Below are 18,338 nucleotides of genomic sequence, written 5' to 3' on the forward strand. Positions count from 1 at the left end.
ACATTTGCCTCCATTGACTTTCATTTGCCACAGTTTTATCCATTCACTTAATCAGTAACTTTGTCATTTTGCACTTCCAACAACAATGCTTATATTGGCCTCCACAAATTTGGATATGCAGCTCTCTATCCTATTTTCTAAGTCATTAATAAATATTCAAGGCCCCATTTCCTTACTGTATCTCCTGCGCTCAGCCAATTTCTTAAACAGGTCAATAATTTGCCTTTTTGTGATTTGGTTAACTGGTTAACTAAATGGCTGGCCATGGGAAGAAGTCTAAGAGTGATCCATTAAAAATTCTGTATCACGATTATTTTACCATTAAAAGTTTAAATGGATCAGAGTACAACTGTAGCACAAGAGGTAAGAACTACAGCTGGAGGAAATATGCATGTCTTGGTTTCATTTCTATCCATGCAGTCACAAACAGAGATTCACCTGAAATAGCTTGTCTTCTGCTCCATTACCCAACCCCCGAATCCCACACCCCCAAGAATCTATCCTCGGCCCCCTCTTATTTCTCATATAGGCGCTGCCCCTCAGCACCATTATCCAAAAACACAATGTTAGGCTCCAAATATACGCTGCTAACACCCAGCTCTACCTCACCACCATCACTTAACCTCCCCAGTGCTGCTGATTTGTCATACTGCTTGTCCAGAATCCAATAATGGGTGTATAGAAATTTCTGCCAATTAAATACTGGGAAGGCCTGAGCCATTGCTCTCGGTTTTTGCTACCAACTCCATCCCTCTCCCTGAGAAGTGGCTAAGCTCAACCCTTTGTAACCATCGAGTCCTACTTCACCCTTAGTGAGGTTCTGATGTCCTCTCCATCACAAAGATTGCTCGTTTCCACCTCAATACCATCACCTATCTCCACCCCTGCTCAGATCATCTCCTGCAGAGATCCTCATATCTTTTTTTTTTTCTTATTCATTCACAGGATGTGGGCTTCGCTGGATGGGCCAGCATTTATTGCCCATCCCTAATTGCCCTCGAGAAGGTGGTGGTGAGCTGTCTTCGTGATCCGCTGCAGTCCCTGTGGTGTAGGTACATCCACAGAGCTGTTAGAAGGGGAGTTTCAGGGTTTTGACCCAGCGACAGTGATGGAACGGTGATATATTTCCAAGTCAGGATGGAGAGAGGCTTGGAGGGGAACTTCCAGTTGGTGGTGGTCCCATCGATCTGCTGCCCTTGTCCTTCATGATGGTGGTCATGGGTTTGGAAGGTCCTGTCTAAGGAGCCTTGGTGAATTCCTGCAGTGCATCTTGTAGATGGTACACACTGCTGCTACTGTGCATCAGTGGTGGAAGGAATGAATGTTTGTGGATTTGGTGCCAATCAAGCAGGCTGCTTTGGCCTGGACAGTGTCAAGCCTCTTGAGTGTTGTGGGAGCTGCACTCATCCAGGGGGAGCAATCCATCACACTCCTGACTTGTGCCTTGTAGACGATGGACAGGCTTTGGGGAGTCAGGAGGTGAGTTACTCACCGCAGGACTCCTAGCCTCTAACCTGCTCTTGTGGCATAATATTTATATAGCTAGTCCAGTTCAGTATCTGGTCAATGGTGACCCCCTCCCAGGATGTTGATAGTGGGGGATTAAGTGATGGTAATGTCATTGAACATCAAGGCGTAATGGTTAGACTCTCTCTTGTTGAAGATGGTCATTGCATGGCACTTGTGTGGCACGAATGTTACTTGCCAGTTGTCATTCCAAGCCTGGATACTATCCAGGTCTTGCTGCATTTGGACATGGACTGCTTCAGTACTTGAGTCACCACGAATGGTGAAGAACATTGTGCAGTCAACAGCAAACATCCCCACTTCTGACCTTATGACGGAAGAAATGTAGGTCATTGATGAAGCAGCTGAAGATGGTTGGGCCAAGGACACTACCCTGAGGAACTCGCATTGATGTCCTGGAGCTGAGATGACTGACCTCCAACAACCACACCCATCTTCCTTTGTGCTAGGTGTGACTCCAACCAGTGGAGAGTTTACCCCCCTGATAACAATAGACTCCAGTTTTGGTAGGGCTCCTTGCTGCCACACTCAGTCAAATGTGGCTTTGATGTCAAGGGCAGTCACATTCACCTCACCTCGGGAGTTCAGCTCTTTTGTCCATGTTCGAACCGAGGCTGTAATGAGGTCAGGAGCTGAGTGGCCCTGGCAGAACCCAAACTGGGCACCAGTGAGCAGGTTATTGTTAAGTAAGCGTCGCTTGATAGCATTGTTGATGACCCTTTCTATTACTTTAATGATGGAGAGAAGGCTGATGGAGTGGTAATTGGTTGGGTTGGACTTGTCCTGCTTTGTGTGTACAGGACATAGCTGAGCAATTTTTCCACATAGCCAGGTTATAGCTGTACTGGAACAGCTTGGCTTGGGGTGCGGCACGTTCTGGAGCACAAGTCTTGAGTACTATTGCCGGAATACAGTCAGGTCCCATAGCCTTTGCAGTATCCAGTGCCTTCAGCAGTTTCTTGATATCACATGGAGTGAATCAAATTGGCTGTCGACTGGCATTATGATGCTGGGGACCTCCAGAGGAGGCCGAGATGGATCATCCATTCGGCACTTCTGGCTGGAGATTGTTGCGAATGCTTCAGCCTTATCCTTTATACTGCTATGCTGGGCTCCTCCATCATTGAAGGTGGGGATATTTGTGGAGCCTCCTCCTCCAGTGAATTGTTTAATTGTCCACCACCATTCACAACTGGATGTGGCAGGACTGCAGAGCTTAGATCTGATCCATTGGTTGTGGGATCGCTTAGCCCCGTCCATCTGCTGCTTATGCTGTTTGGCACCCAGGTAGTCCTGTGTTATAACTTCACCAGATTGACACCTCATTTTTAGGTGTGTCTGGTGCTGCTCCTGGCACGCCCTCCTGCACTCTTCATTGAACCAGGGTTGATCCCCTGGCTTGATGGTGATGGTAGAATGGGGCATATGCCAGGCCACGAGGTTACAGATTGTGTCCAAATACAATTCTGCTGCTGCTGAAGGCCCACAGCGCCTCCATGGATGCCCAGTCTTGAGTTGCTAGAGCTGTTTGAAATCTATCCCATTTAGCACAGTGGTAGTGCCATACAACACGATGGAGGGTATCCTCAATGTGAAGGCAGGTCTTCGTCTCCATAATGACTGTGCGGTGGTTACTCCTACTAATACTGTCATGGACAGATGCGTCTGCGGCAGATTGGTGTTTTTCCCTCTTGTTGGTTCCCTCACCACCTGCCGCAGACCCAGTCTGGCAGCTATATCCTTTAGGATTTGGCCAGCTCGGTCAGTAGAAGTGCTACCGAGCCACTCTTGGTGGACATTGAAGTCCCCCAACAAGAGTACATTCTGCGCCCTTGCCACCCTCAGTGCTTCCTCCAAGTGATGTTCAACATGGGGGAGCACTGATGCATTAGCTGAGCAAGGACGGTACATGGTAATCAGCTGGAGGTTTCCTTGCCCATGTTTGATCTGATGCCATGAGACTTCATGGGGTCCATAGTCGGTGCTGAGGACTCCCAGGGCAACTCCCTCCCAACTGTATACCACTGTGCCACCACCCCTGCTGGGCCTGTCCTGCCAGTGGGACAGGACATGCACAGGGATGGTGATGGTGGTGTCTGGGACATTATTTGTAAGGTATGATTCCACGAGGATGACTATGTCAGGCTATTGCTTGACCAGTCTGTGAGACAGCTCTCCCAATTTTGGCACTGGCACCCAGATGTTAGTAAGGATGACTCTGCAGGGTCGACAGGGCCAAGATTGCCATTGTTGTTTCCGGGTGGTCTGTTTGGTTTCATTCCTTTTTTGTGACTTTGTAGTGCTTTGTTTGAACTGAGTGGCTTGCTAGGCCATTTCAGAGGGCATGTAAGAGTCAACCTCATTGCTGTGGTAAGGACGACAGATTTCCTTCCCTAAAGGACATTAGTGAACCAGATGGGTTTTTACAACAATCAACAATGGTCATCGTTAGATTTTTAATTCCAGATTTTTATTGAATTCAAATTCCACCATCTGCCGTGACGGAATTCGAACCTGGGTCCCCAGAGCATTACCAGGTCTCTGGATTACTAGTCCAGCGACAATGCCACTATGCCATCGCCTCCCCAGATTCCCAACTTTAGCAGTGTAAACAAAGCACTCTTTTCATGATCACTCTACGCTCCACACTGTCAAGCATTGTGCATCTTTGTCTCTTAATTCTAGTAATTGCCATAGGATTCCAAGAAAAATGTTCAGAACTATAGCTTTCGGCACACTGGACTACATTTCAGCACACAGTCTCAATTTGTTCATTTTCGGTTCCCAAAATAACAGAAATTAAAAGCCAGCTTAGAAAAGCTAAAAATGAAAAATGCTTATATAACACAGTAAGTTTAGTGGATGAGGCTGTAGGCATTTAAAATACAAAAAGACTTGCATAACTATTAAATGCAGTAATAAAAGCAAAAATAATTGCAGCAAGGTAGACTGACAGCCCAGTGTAGGCAGATCATATGAGATGAGGAGAAAGATTCACTTTGTCAGTTATCCAGTCAGAAAAGTAAAAGGCTCAGTAGCATGTTTACCTTATCATGAGGTTGCAAAAGACTGTGACTTACACTTGGTTTATTTAGATTTAGCACTTGAAAACATTACTAACCACATTCAGGTGATCCAAGGATTTTTCCTGCACCCCATTTCTTCCTGATCCACTCCCGGTAATCTATTACCTCTTGGGTCACTTTGATTATTCGTCCAAGAGTGCTGAAACAAAATTAATTACATTTAAATTATAGTCAATGAGAAATGTTTCATTATCTAATTCAGTGTTGCAATATCCTACCTCTCAGAATCTCTGTTTGGATAAGATCTTGCCAGCGGTGACACTGCATGGCTAAGGACAATGTATGCATAGTCGAAGACCTGTTTGACTTGCATGGCTCCATATGAACTCCTCCCCACATCATTTCCTATCAGGAGACAATATAATTCAACACTCTTTGCTAACCCAATTATCAGTTCTTAACAATAAATACAAAGCTTTTGAACACAAAACTTGTGACAGCATAAATGAGCACAAAACAATCTTTACAACTCTGAATAATGTTGATAGTTTCAGGGACAATTGACATCCTTAAAGTTTGCAAATGCTGGCACTTGATCAACAAACTGTCCAATTTCAAAATTTATTTTACAAAATCTATTATATCAAATGGATTCATCAAATCACAGCTGTATACTTCCTAAGCATACAACACAGTCAAGATTCATCATTTCATTACAAATTACCTCAGAGTGAAGGAAGGATAAAGCATACTCTCAAAATACTTACTAACAGCACCATCAGGAGGATTGAATGATAACTGAACATTTAAAAATTCCCCATCAGTATTTCTAAAAACAGCAACTTAGTTACCTTTCTCAAAAAGGGTATAATCTTACTTGTAATCTGTGTCAAGAGCTGTATAGCAAGATCAATAAAAAGCAACTGGATAGAAATTGGCATAAGTTGCATCCGTTTATTCGTTTGTAAAGCTTAACAATTTGTTGACATTGTGTCTGATTTATTTCTGAGGTGGGCCGAACAGAAAATTCTGGATCGGGCATATTTATAGGCAGAGACAAATCAAGGCATATGCATATTGTAGCATCCCAATCTGAAACTAGCCAAGAACTAGGCAGAGTCTGTGCAAGGTCTGACTCGTTCTTCTGATCTACAATGGCTAAGCAGCAGACCTTCAAATGGAATACTAGAGGCTGCCGGAGAATAGCTAAGTAAACTATTTCTCCCCACTTACCTTAATGTGGAGTTGTAATATTTTTTTTGGATCCACAGCAATACTCATTGCTGCTGGCCCATGCATGCCGACCCTCCTTCCCCTTCCCCTTCCCCAACTCATCTTCCCATTCCCACCAGAACATATTGCCATTACTGCATCCAAGCTTGTCAATTTGTGCTCAGCCTGGACCAACCAAATAGCAAATGCAGCTTGCTGGTTTCATGGTAGAGGCCGAAGGACCAATTTCAGGAAATCCACAGGCCAATTTCCTTGGGCGGATGTTATAGTCACATCACCTGTTTCTCCCTTAGTATAGCAAACTGGAGTGCAGTTGCATGCCACAGTAGGTTAGAAAGAAGAAACGGACTAAAGGGAGGATAGGAATTGCAGGCAAAATTTCTTTCAAATAAGATTAAACCCAAGTTGTGTAATGGCTTACCTGCCATAAGCAGTCATCCTATCATTCTCCAGTAAAATAACAATTGCCATTCGATGAAAAATGCTTGTCAGTTGAAAATGGAGAAGCATAAGCATATGTGGCTGTTACTTAAGAACATCTGTACAGCATAGATAAATCGACTTTCGCAAGAGGATTCCATGGCACCTTTCAAAGGGTATTTTACCCTCAATCACCACCACCAAAACCAATTTACTCATCTTTTATCACTTGGCTGTTTGTGGGCTTTGCTGTGTGCAACTCACTGTCACATTTACCTCCAAAACAAGTGATTACATTTCAAAAAATAATTTATTGGTTGCGAAAGGCTTTATGATGTCTCAAGAATACAAAAGATACTTTATAAATACAATTACTTTCTTTCCTCAACGAAAATAAAGTTAATAGAATAATTGATTCCGACAGGAAGAAAATACTGTAGAAACATCTTTCCTTACAAATCAACATACCTCCTCTCCCCTCAAAAAGCACTGCCCTGTAATTTTCTCTTGTTCTTAGGTGTGATCCGTTCTCTGATATGGTCAGGAAATTAAGTTATTTGTTTTTAAACATTAAAGTAGTATCAAACAAGCAGCATAGCGCTGTAGATAACATGCGCTGATCCTTTAGATTAGGAAATGCAACAGGAAGGGGAAGAAACCAGAGTTTGCAAGGCATACCTGGAACCAGAGGATCTTCAATGCATAACATAGATGGTCTATATCCATTGGTCATGTTCTTCATGATTTCATCTTTGGCAACATAAGCACCTCCACTTCTTATCCTGATACCAGTTTTCAAGTAATTAAAATGTCTCCCATATAGTTCAAAGAATTCTACCAGTAGAACTCCAAGATTTACACTAGGCCTTCTAGCATCAATCCTCGGATGCAACTGTAATATTCAAAAGATTCAAGGTTTAGCTTGAAGTCATTAGTCTTTGCAAAACTAGTTCACCAATTTTCATATATTGCTCAATGCAGTCCCAAGAAAAGACAGTTTTAACACATAACCTTGCATTGAAGGTAATGAGCCTTTACCTGTAGGAAACTAATAGCCATCAAAATAAGGCTGTAAGAACTAATTCCTCCAGTAAAGACTTCATTCAAATCCCTCTGAAGAAGAAATTGTTTTAAGACCAGTATTAAGTAAGGCAATACTGGATAACCCTGTGAGGAAAAAACATATTTGCATTAATTCTCAATTTGAGACCAGGAATACATTTGAAATATTAAAGCAACCTGAATCAGAACTTAGAATTGATTTATAGTGTCATGAAACTCTGCTCATATTACTGACATTTGACTTGTGGAGCAGAAAATACAAGAACAGCATGAACTCAGTAACAGAATGTTCGTTACCTCTGCTGGTACCACCTTATAATGGATGGTGTCCAACAAAAAAGTAGGGAAAGCATTTGAAGAAAGGTTGATGGGAATGGAGAAGTCAACAAAACAGTGGAATTGCATTAACCGTAACTTAACAAGTCAACAGCTGCAAAATGCACATCAGAACAGAAGAATGTTTCAAAAACAGGACTGTGCTTGATGGAAACGTTCGTTTATTGCAAATACCCTCCATTTTCACCATTTCAATAAAGCTTCTGCAAACTCCTCCAAAATTACTTTCTAAGGTTTTAAAGTTTTTCTGTTTTTCAGTGTTGAAGTAGTTACTACCTCAGGGCCTGATTACTGTCAGTTTGCTGCAGACCACACTGCTTAAAACAGGACAGAATATTTACATAGCATTTCTGTCCAAGAATATAATAGAAAAGAAACAAAGATGCCCAAGAAAATGTTTGGAAGCCAGACAAAATCTATTATTGGCAATAAAAAGAGGAAAGGCTGGAAAAACTCAGCAGGTCAAGCAGCATCTGTGGAGAGAGAAATATAGAGTTAATGTTTCGATTCCGTATGACTTCTTCAGAGCTGAAGAGAAGTAGAAATGTGGTGGATTTTATACTGTTTAAGAAGGGGCGGAGCAGGTGGAGCAAAATAAAAGGTCAGGGATAGGTGGGAGCCAAGGAGAAATTTGACAAAGGTATCATGGACAAAGGGAGTGTTAATGGTAATGTTAAAGCTAAAGGAGGTGCTGGTAGTGGCATAAAGCTAAGATAGCAGAATGTGTTAATAGCAGAACAAGGGTCATTGCTCTGTGAAAGCAAAAAAAAATGACAGATGGTCCTGTGTGGTGGTTGGGAAAAAAGATTTTAAACATTTTAAATGAATGAATAAAAATTGGATTAAAAAAACAAGTAAAGATGGAGGAGAGAGTTCACGGTCTGAAGTTGTTGAACTCAATGTTAAGTCCGGAAGGCTGTAAAGTCCCTAATCAGAAGATGAGATGCTGTTCCTCCAGTTTGCGTTGGGCTTCACTGGAACATTGCAGCAGGCCAAGGACAGACATATGGGCATGAGAACAAGATAGTGTGTTGAAATGGCAAACGATAGGAAGGTTTGGGTCATGCTTGCAGACTGATTGAAGGTGTTCCGCAAAACAGTCACCTAGTTTGCGTTTAGTCTCTGCAATTTAGAGGAGATTGCACTGGGAGCAGCAAATACAGTAGATCAAACTGAAGGGGGTCCAAGTGAAGTGCTGCTTCACTCGAAAGGAGTGTTTGGGGCCTAGGATGGTGAGGATGGAGGGGGTAAAGGGGTAGGTGCTGCACTTTCTGTGATTGCACGGGAAGGGATTGAGGAGTTGAGAGTGATGGAGGTGTGGACCTTAATCGAGGGGAACCCCCCCTCCCCTCCCCTCCCCAGTGGTTGACAGGGCCCTCAACCATCAACGACGACCCATCTCCCGCACTTCTCCCCTCAGCCTTTCCCCACCATCCCAGAGCCAGGATAGGGTCCCCCTTGGCCTCACTTTTCATCTCACCAGCCTCTGCATTCAAAGGATCATCCTCACCATTTCCACCAACTCCAGCATGATGCCACCACTAAACACATCTTCCCCTCATGCCGCCCCCCCCCCGTCAGCATTCCATAGGGACCGTTCCCCTATGACACCCTGTCCACTCAATTTTTTTTTTTTAAATCCTTTTTCTCCCAAACCCCTGCTCCTCCCCCCCCCACCAACCACAGGCCCAACTTTCTCTTGTTTGTATATTTTGCTTTCACAGAGCACCGATCCTTTTCTGCTATTAACACATTCTACTATCTTACCTTTATGCCACTATCAGCACCTTCTTTAGTCTCTAACACTACCATTAACACTCCTTTTGTCTATGGCATCTTTGTCAAATTTCTCCTTAGTTCCCACCTATCCCTGATCTTCTACTTTGCTCCACCTGCTCCACCCCCTCAAACAGTATAAAATCCATCACATTTCTACTTCTCTTTAGCTCAGGACTTGAAATGTTAACTCTGTTTCTCTTTCCACAGTTGCTGCCTGACCTGAGTTTTTCCAGCATTTTCTGTTTTTATTTCAGACTTCCAGCATCTGCAGTATTTTGCTTTTATCTATTACTGGCAAGGTTCTTTGTATGCTCACTAACACAGACATCAGCTTCATTGTGCTCAATGGAACTGCTAGTCTGAGAGCTGTACAGCGAATTAGAAAAAGGAAAATCAGAATTCCACCCCGTGACAGTGCTGAAACATGACTCAAACTTACAAATGTGGCCGTAACTTTATTGGACGATCCTGCCTTGTCCTTCTTGATTGACTTCTGATCTTTTTCTACAGTCGATAATATATGCTGGCACCAGAAGCTCAAAAGCCTCTCTTGACCACTCCACTGCCTCAGTGCTGTTAGACCAAAGCCAACACACTCGACCTGTGCCGTAAACTCCATTCCCTCCCCACCAATTTCATCCCCTCCCCCTCAGGCCAATATCTCCAGTTGAACCAAACTGTTTGCAGCCTTGGGCTCCAATGTGACCTCTGATCTCTATCACAATGACCACATTCTTCCATCACCAGTCTGACATTATCTGATGAACCCTTCAAACATGCTGTAATAACTTCCAGTCTCAACTATTCCAATGATATCCTGGCTGAAACCCCATCCTTTCGTAAACTTGAACTCATCCAAAACTTTGTTGCCCATATCTTATCCCACACCAAGTCCTGCTCACCTACTGCCTATGCTCACTTACCTACAATGAGCTATTGAGTGAAAGGGAGCCAAATTTAATATTATTATCCTTATTTTTAAATCCCTTTATGATCTCCACCCTCCCTATATCTGTATAACCCTATCTTTCTCAGCTGCACAACATGCTGAGAACTCTTTACTCCTCCACCTCTGGCCTCTTGTGCAGCTCCAATTTCCTTCATGTTACCACTGGGTCCATGCCTTCAGCCATCTGGACCGTAGGCCTCTGGAATTGTTGCACTAAACCTCTGACGATCTTCTTTTCCTCCTTAAAGCATCCTTAAAACCCATCTCCTGACCAAGATTTCCTGGTTAATGCAAAATTTTAATTAAGTTCTTTAGGCTAGGCCAGGGCCCCAAACAAGATGCTTCCTAGAATCTCAAGGAGGATATGGGAGGAAATTACAGTTAACCTAGAAATATTTCAGAGCTACATTGAGTACGAATGTATGCTGGATGACTGGGGAGTGGCCAAAAGGGAGACAGAATTAATCCAAGCTATTTTCTTTTTTATATAGCGTTTTTATACTATTTATAAAATTACTATGATCTAGATAAGAAAAATAGTTAAAAATAGCCAGCATAAAATAATAATACAGGTCGAGTTTCCTTTATCCATAAATCCAAAAACCGAACACATTCAAAAACTGCACTTTTTTTGAACCCCGTCGACCTCTAGCACAAAGTCAAGTAATTTGTCTGCAAGGTTTACCTTGTGATTTTTGTAGTGAACATGTCAAAAAGAAAATTACAGGTACCTGTATTTATTATTCAGTGATACATCTCACTTTCCCAGTCATTCTATTTATTTTCGACTATAGTTAGCCTATTGTATCGCAAGTTTATATGTCGCACCCACAAACTGAAATTATCTGAAATCCGAAATGCGGTTGACCCAAGGGCTTCAGATAAAGGGTACTTGACTTGTACTTGAACAATTTTACAGAATTCTTTGAGGTGTGGATATGTTATACATCAACTTGAGGAAAGCCTTTGACAAGTTCCTACAAAAGGAGATTACTAAAGATGATTAAGGAGTATGAAATTAAGGGGTGGATAGCAAACAATTAAAAATTGGTTACATAAAGGAGGAAACACTAATAATTAAGTTAAGCTTTTCAGTGTGACTTGAAGTGGGCGGTCGTACCCCACAGGGCTTAGTTCTGTGGCCACCTCTGTTCACTGTGAACATCAAGGATTTTGGATAGCAAGCCCAGAAAAAGTGGTGTCTTAATTTTGAAAATGATACCCAAATAGAAAGCATAGTTGATTAGAAAACGAAGAAATATTGATAAGGTGGGGAAAAGAGGCTAAAAAATGGCAGATTAATTCAAGGTGGGCAACTGCAAGATATACATTTTAGCAAAAAAAAAGCTGTAAACGTATTCTGAATGGAAACGGAATGCCATAGAATATTAAAGGGATTTGAGGGAAAAAGGTTCATATGACATAAAAAGTAGCATAAATAGATTAATCGTTAAAGAAAGCCTAGGTTTAACTATATATATATATATATATATAATATATATATATATATATATATATATAGTATAAAAGTGAAGTAATAATGAGCCTATATGAACTTTAATAAGGTTGCAGTTAGGATACTGTGCTGGACTAGTTTCCATATTTTAGAAAGGATATTGAGGCTTTAGAGACCCTATATATTCACTCAGATGATTCCTCTGTGTGAAGACATGAAAAATTTAATCTTCTTACATTAGAACAATGCACTCTATACAGAGATCATGCAATGTGTTTAAAATTATAAAAAAGTAGAATAGGGTAAATAAAAGGGGTCAAGAACACCTGGAACCTTTAGTGAACAGAGCAACCCTCCTTTTGACAATTCAGTTACCAGCTAGTGATTCTTGGTCTTTCATTGAAGTCTGTGAAAAAAAACAGCCAAACTGTAGTTTGCCAGTAAAAACAAAGCCTCAAAATCAAGGCCTTCCAGAAACTTAATGCTAGAATTTGGCAGACCCAAGCGGAGAAAAGGATTGATGAAAAGGTCTCTCCTGGAATGCTTGGGTTTCTTTACATAAAGAACTTCTACAGACAAAAAGGTCACATTAGATATGCATCTGACCTGGATGGGATAAACATATGTGGGAAGGGAAAGTCATACAATAAAATGATGTAGAAGAATAATGCTTTCAAAGGGCACTGCCCTAAGTAAACTGTCTCTAGTGAGATTTATTGGCTGAAGAGAATGCTATGCGGAGAATAATAAATGCTTTCATGCTCTCTAACACATTACTGTATTCACGATTTCATCCACATTGCCAGGTCAATTTACTTTTACATTATTACAAATGTATTAAAATTTTATGATTATAATTTGAATTTAGAGAGTCAGGATGCCAGTTTATATATACACTGATGTTCACTAATTGAGGCAAAAAATCATGACAAATCATACAATTCCTATTACCAATTTTCATAATTGATGGACATTTAAATTTTTAGCCACTGAAATTATTGAAATTTGAAAATGTAAAAGCATAGTCATTCTAAACCTGTGCCACAATGTGCTAGCACTTATATCATCAGCTACACTGGAAATAAAACCTCAAACAGAACACAATTAAAACCACTCTATTCAATCAACAGCTTAATTTCTTATCAAATGCAAATGAATCTGATGAGAACCACTCGCTTGCTATTTTTGTCACGTGTGTAGTAAATGTGTAAAATAGAATTGTCATATTTACCTTAACAAAGTCTTTGATAAATTGAGCTGCCTTCACACCAGTTTCTACATTAAAACTGATGTCTACTTTGACTTCTGTCTCCTGGTCAGTCAGCTTTATAATTGGTACCTATAAAGTTGAGAAATGTTTCAATCAAGTATCATATTAAAGTAAATAGTTCTAAAAAGATTAGACATTCTCCCAAGTAACCTACTGTAGCTTTGTCAAGTACTTTAATAGAATGCGGCTCAGCAATATTCCGTCTTCGTAGTGCTTGCTCTAAAAGCTGTAAAGGTGGGTTCTTCCATTTCCCAAAAACTACCAAGTCTATATCACTGTGAAGCAAAAGACAGTATGAAATAATTACCACAATGCTCAAAGGTTGCAGGTCAAAAAGTTAATTTTTGTCAAGACCAGTTAGCTGGAAACCATAGGCTCAGAAATGGATATAGTTCTTTTCCTGATCAATACTGGTTAAAAATACCTAGTTGCAGATGTGTCCCTACATCTATTATCCAATTTTATTAAAATCATTGAACTTAAAACTACTGCGAATAAATTTGTTCTTGCCTTCTCCTCTGTTGCTCCCACCTAAGATCAAATGGATCTTTTGTAAAATTAGATTAAAATGGATGCCAGAAAGTGGCAGTTTTAAATAATAACAGTTTGAAGTCTGAAGAGCTCATGGGAACAGCACTGGATTTGAATCTAGCTCCAAATAAGAAATCCTATGTTGGAACAACCTGAAGAGCAAAAGAGTGCATCTCCCAGGCACTCCTTACGAAAAACAACATGGAGGGCTCCCTAGCCTTGCATGCAACAGCGTAATAAGCTGAGTTAGCAGCAATGAGAGCTCTCAGCTGGCATTCAATTTGCACCATCTGAACTAGGCTAATACAGCAAAAAATTAGAATGGTGTTTTAATTGTATCAGTTGGAGTTAAAAACATACAGGTTGAGGGCATTGATTGTATGGTGCCTTGAGCCCATGTAAAAAGAGATTTGCTAACATTAGTAGAGTGGAATCAGGAGATACATACCTGTAATGTTTCACTGAATAAAATCTATTCCAAGTAAAGACTGGCTCTGGTTTCTTTCTTCACTAACTGGCTATCAGGGGTACAACATGGTGGTCCTAACTTTAGGTAAATTGAAGGGTTCCATTTGGCACTACACATTTTCAATGTGGATGCTTTGCTCAAATTCAGCACGTCAGTTCAACCAACTGCTGAAAGCTTCCAGCCTGGGGCTCTCAAAAAATATATCAACCAGAAGTGTTGCAATTGGTAATGCCCGATCTGTCATTTGACAGTATCAGTAATTTACATTATACAGGATTCTTTCAAACTCATCAGTGCTCACAGCACACGCTGTACGATGAGAATTCTCCTTCTCAATTTGACAAGAGATTTGTACAGAAAATTAAAAAGGCAAATTACAATTCTCCTTATCCCTTAATTCATCCGTCTTTCGGATGAGACATTAAACCGAGGCCCCAAATGCCTGCTCAGGTGGATATAAAAGATCCCATGCACTATTTCAAAGAGATGGGGAGTTATCCCAAGTATCCTGGCCAAATTTATCCCTCAATCAACATAACAGAAAGCACATCACCTGGTCATTACCACACTGCTGTTTGTGGGAGTTTGCTGAATGCAAATTAGCTACCATATTTCCTATTTACAACAGTGACTACACTTCAAAAAGTACTTCATTGGCTGTAAAGCGCCTTGAGATATCTGGTGGCTGTGAAAAGTGCTTATAAATGCAAATCTTTCTTTCTTTATTAAAAGGATTAGTCCACTCAGGGCTCTGCTATGGACAAAAAGCAACTTATTCTAGAAAATACTGATGAAATCCACTTTTGGAAGATGGCCTGGACAAGCTCCTGGCAGATCACCAACCTTAATCATATTATGGCAACCATCATCCCATTCAGCACTCTTGTTATGGGGCATAATCCCTTGTGCCTAAATCAGACTACTGTGTACACATCAGTTCACACAAGATCAGGAGTCAATTTTCTCAATTCTTCTCCCCTCCAGTTTATGTGATGGACCATTGTTAGCCTATACCTTGAAAACTATTTCCTACATCTGGTTCTCAAAATGGTTGAGAGCCAAAACCCTGAACTGTGCAATAATTTCAGAGAGTTTCTGACACTGGATTCAGTCTCCCTCTCCCATTGGGTTGCCAGTTTGTGTAGTGGTATTGTTGCTGGACTAGTAATCCAGAGACCCAGGGTAAGGCTCTGGGGACCCACCATGGCAGATGGTGAAATTTGAATTCAATAAAAAAAATCTGGAATTAAATTGTGTTGTGTGGCACTACCACCGTGCTAAATGGGATGGATTTTGAACAGATCTAGCAACTCAAGACTGGGCATCCATGGAGGCGCTGTGGGCCATCAGCAGCAGAATTGTAATCTAACACAATCTGCAACCTCAAGGCCCGGCATGTCCCCCACTCTACCATTACCATCAAGCCAGAGGATCAACCTTGGTTCAATGAAAAGTGCGGGAGGGCGAGCCAGGAGCAGCACCAGGCACACTTAATGGTGAAGCTATAAAACAGGACTACTTGCACGCCAAACAGCAAGTGATAGACAGAGCTAAGCGATCCCACAACCAACGGATCAGATCTAAGCTCTGCAGTCCTGCCACATCCAGTCGTGAATGGTGGTGGACAATTAAACAACTCACTGAAGGAGGTGGCTCCACAAATATCCCCATCCTCAATAATGGAGGAGCCCAGCACAGCAGTGCAAAAGATAAGGCTGAAGCATTCGCAACAATCTTCAGCCAGAAGTGCCGAGTGGATGATCCATCTCTGCCTCCTCTGGAGGTCCCCAGCATCGCAGGTGCCGGTCTTCAGCCAATTCGATTCACTCCACTTGATATCAAGAAACAGCTGAAGGCACTGGATACTGCAACGGCTATGGGCCTTGACAACATTCCGGCAATAGTACTGAAGACTTGTGCTCCAGAACTTGCCGTGCCCCTAGCCGAGCTGGTCCAGTACAGCTACAACACTGGCATCCACCCGGCTGTGTGGAAAATTGCTCAAGTACTTCCCATACACAAAAAGTGGGCAAATCCAACCCGGCCAATCAGTCTACTCTCCATCATCAGTAAGGTAATGGAAGGGGTCATCAACAGTGCTATCAAGCAGCACTTGCTTAGCAATAACCTGCTCACTGGATGCCCAGTTTGGGTTCCACCAGGGCCACTCCGTTCCTGACCTCATTACAGCCTTGGTTCAAACATGGACAAAAGAGCTGAACTCCCGAGGTGAGGTGAGTGTGACTGACCTTGACATCAAGGTAGCATTTGATCAAGTGTGGCATCAAGGAGCCCTAGCAAAACTGCAGTCAATTGGAATCAGGGGGAAGACACTCCGCTTGTTGGAGTCATACCTAGCACAAAGGACGATGGTTCCGGTTGTTGGGGGTCAGTCAATTCAGCTCCAGGACATCACTGCAGGAGTTTCGCAGGGTAGTGTCATAGGCCCAACCACCTTCAACTGCTTCATCAATGACCTTCCTTCCATCATAAGGTCAGAAGTGGGGATGTTCACTGATGATTGCAAAATGTTCAGCACCATTCGCGACTCTTCAGATACTGAAGCAGTCCAGGTCCAAATACAGCAAGACCTGGACAATATCCAGGCTTGGGCTGAGAAGTGGCAAGTAACATTCGTGCCACATGTGTCAGCCAATGACCATCTCCAACAAGAGAGAATCCAACCGTCACCCCTTGATGTTCAATGGCATTACCATCACTGAATCCCCCACTATCAACATTCTGAGGGTTACCATTGACCAGAAACTGAACTGGACTAGCCATATAAATACTGTGGCTACAAGAGCAGGTCAGAGGCTAGGAATCGTGTGATGAATAACTCGCTACCTGACTCTCCAAAGCCTGTCCATCATCTACAAGGCACAAGTCAGGAGTGTAATGGAATACTCCCCGCTTGCCTGGATGACTGCAGCTCCTACAACACTGAAGAATCTGGACACCATCCAGGACAAAGCAGTCCGTTTGATTAGCACCACATCCACAAACATTCACTCCCTCCACCAACGACGTACAGTAGCAGCAGTGTGCACCATCTACAAGATGCACTGCAGGAATTCATCAAGGCTCCTTAGACAGCACCACTACCACCTAGAAGGACAAGATAAGCAGATAGATGGGAACACCATCACCTGGAAGTTCCCCTTCAAGTCACTCACCATCCTGACTTGGAAATATATCACCGTTCCTTCACTGTCGATGGGTCAAAATCCTGGAACTTCCTTCCCAACAGCACTGTGGGTGTGCCTACACCACATGGACTGTAGCAGATCAAGGCGACAGCTCATCACCGCCTTCTCAAGGGCAACTAGGGATGAGTAATAAATGCTGACCCAGCCAGCGAAGCCCACATCCCGTGAATGAATTTTAAAAAACCTTCCCCCTTCCAGAATGTTTTTTGCCACAACTGACACCTTATGGAAACAGTAGGGGGTGGGGTGTCTTTAGAGGACATGGCATTTGCTAACCTTGGTGACAGTACTAAGCATGATGCAAATACTTTTGCACTGCTTTTCCCAGCTTTACAGAGTAGGTATGGCCTACTCCCAAATACGGCCTTGCCCAAGGACATCATTGCAATCATCCAATGCTACATACAGCTTAATGGACAACCCAAAATCCTTGGTCAGTAAATCAGCAGGCTATTATCCCTTGGGTGCGTGTCAAGCATCCTTGACCAACTAGCCAAAAGAATTGGCAGTGTCCTGGGAGCATGGATTGCATCCATCAACAAAGCTGCATGGAGCAGGTGCTTACAAAATCATAGCAGCAGGGAACCCCTGATGTCTACATCAGGCCCCAGGACTTAGTATTGTGGATCAGGTAACCACCTTGATGTTTTCTTGCATGATAAACATGATCAAATTTTAACACGGCTATTTAACAGTGTGATACACATCAGTATAAACAACATAGGAAGAAAGAGGAATGTGGTCCTGCAATCAGAATTTAGGGAGGTAGCTAAGAAATTAGCAAGCATGACCTCAAAAGTAGCAATCTCTGGATTACACTCCATACCACGCGCGAGTACAGAACTAGGAGGAAAAAGAAATAAATGCATGGCTGGAAAGATGGGGCAGGAGGGAGGGCTTTAGATTCCTGGGCCACTGGGATCAGTTCTGGGGGAGATGGAACCTGCACGGGCCAGGCGCGTTACACCTAAACAGAGCCAGAACCAATTTCTTTGCGGGACAATTTGCTAGTGCTATTGGGGAAGGTTTAAACTAAACTGACAGAGGTGTGAGAAATCAGGAGGTAATACA

The 18,338-nt window shown here is 42.3% G+C and overlaps 1 protein-coding gene across 9 annotated transcripts in view; it reads right to left on the minus strand.

Annotated features, from left to right (window-relative positions):
* The window catches only part of tent4a (terminal nucleotidyltransferase 4A), an 89,472-nt gene that overhangs the window by 18,266 nt on the left and 52,868 nt on the right, over nt 1–18,338 (minus strand). For 8 of the 9 annotated variants that reach the window (XM_078539087.1, XM_078539085.1, XM_078539084.1 and 5 more), the window contains exons 4-9: nt 13,213–13,333; nt 13,020–13,127; nt 7,245–7,373; nt 6,885–7,098; nt 4,832–4,958; nt 4,649–4,752 (exon numbers count right to left, since the gene is read on the minus strand). In XM_078539087.1, the coding sequence (XP_078395213.1) occupies nt 4,649–4,752; nt 4,832–4,958; nt 6,885–7,098; nt 7,245–7,373; nt 13,020–13,127; nt 13,213–13,333 (803 nt within the window). The remainder of the gene's footprint in view (nt 1–4,648; nt 4,753–4,831; nt 4,959–6,884; nt 7,099–7,244; nt 7,374–13,019; nt 13,128–13,212; nt 13,334–18,338) is intronic. The other variant, XM_078539081.1, reaches the window with a different exon arrangement.

Source organism: Cetorhinus maximus, chromosome 3, assembly GCF_964194155.1.
Source record: "Cetorhinus maximus chromosome 3, sCetMax3.hap1.1, whole genome shotgun sequence".
Taxonomy (NCBI): Eukaryota; Metazoa; Chordata; class Chondrichthyes; order Lamniformes; family Cetorhinidae; genus Cetorhinus; species Cetorhinus maximus.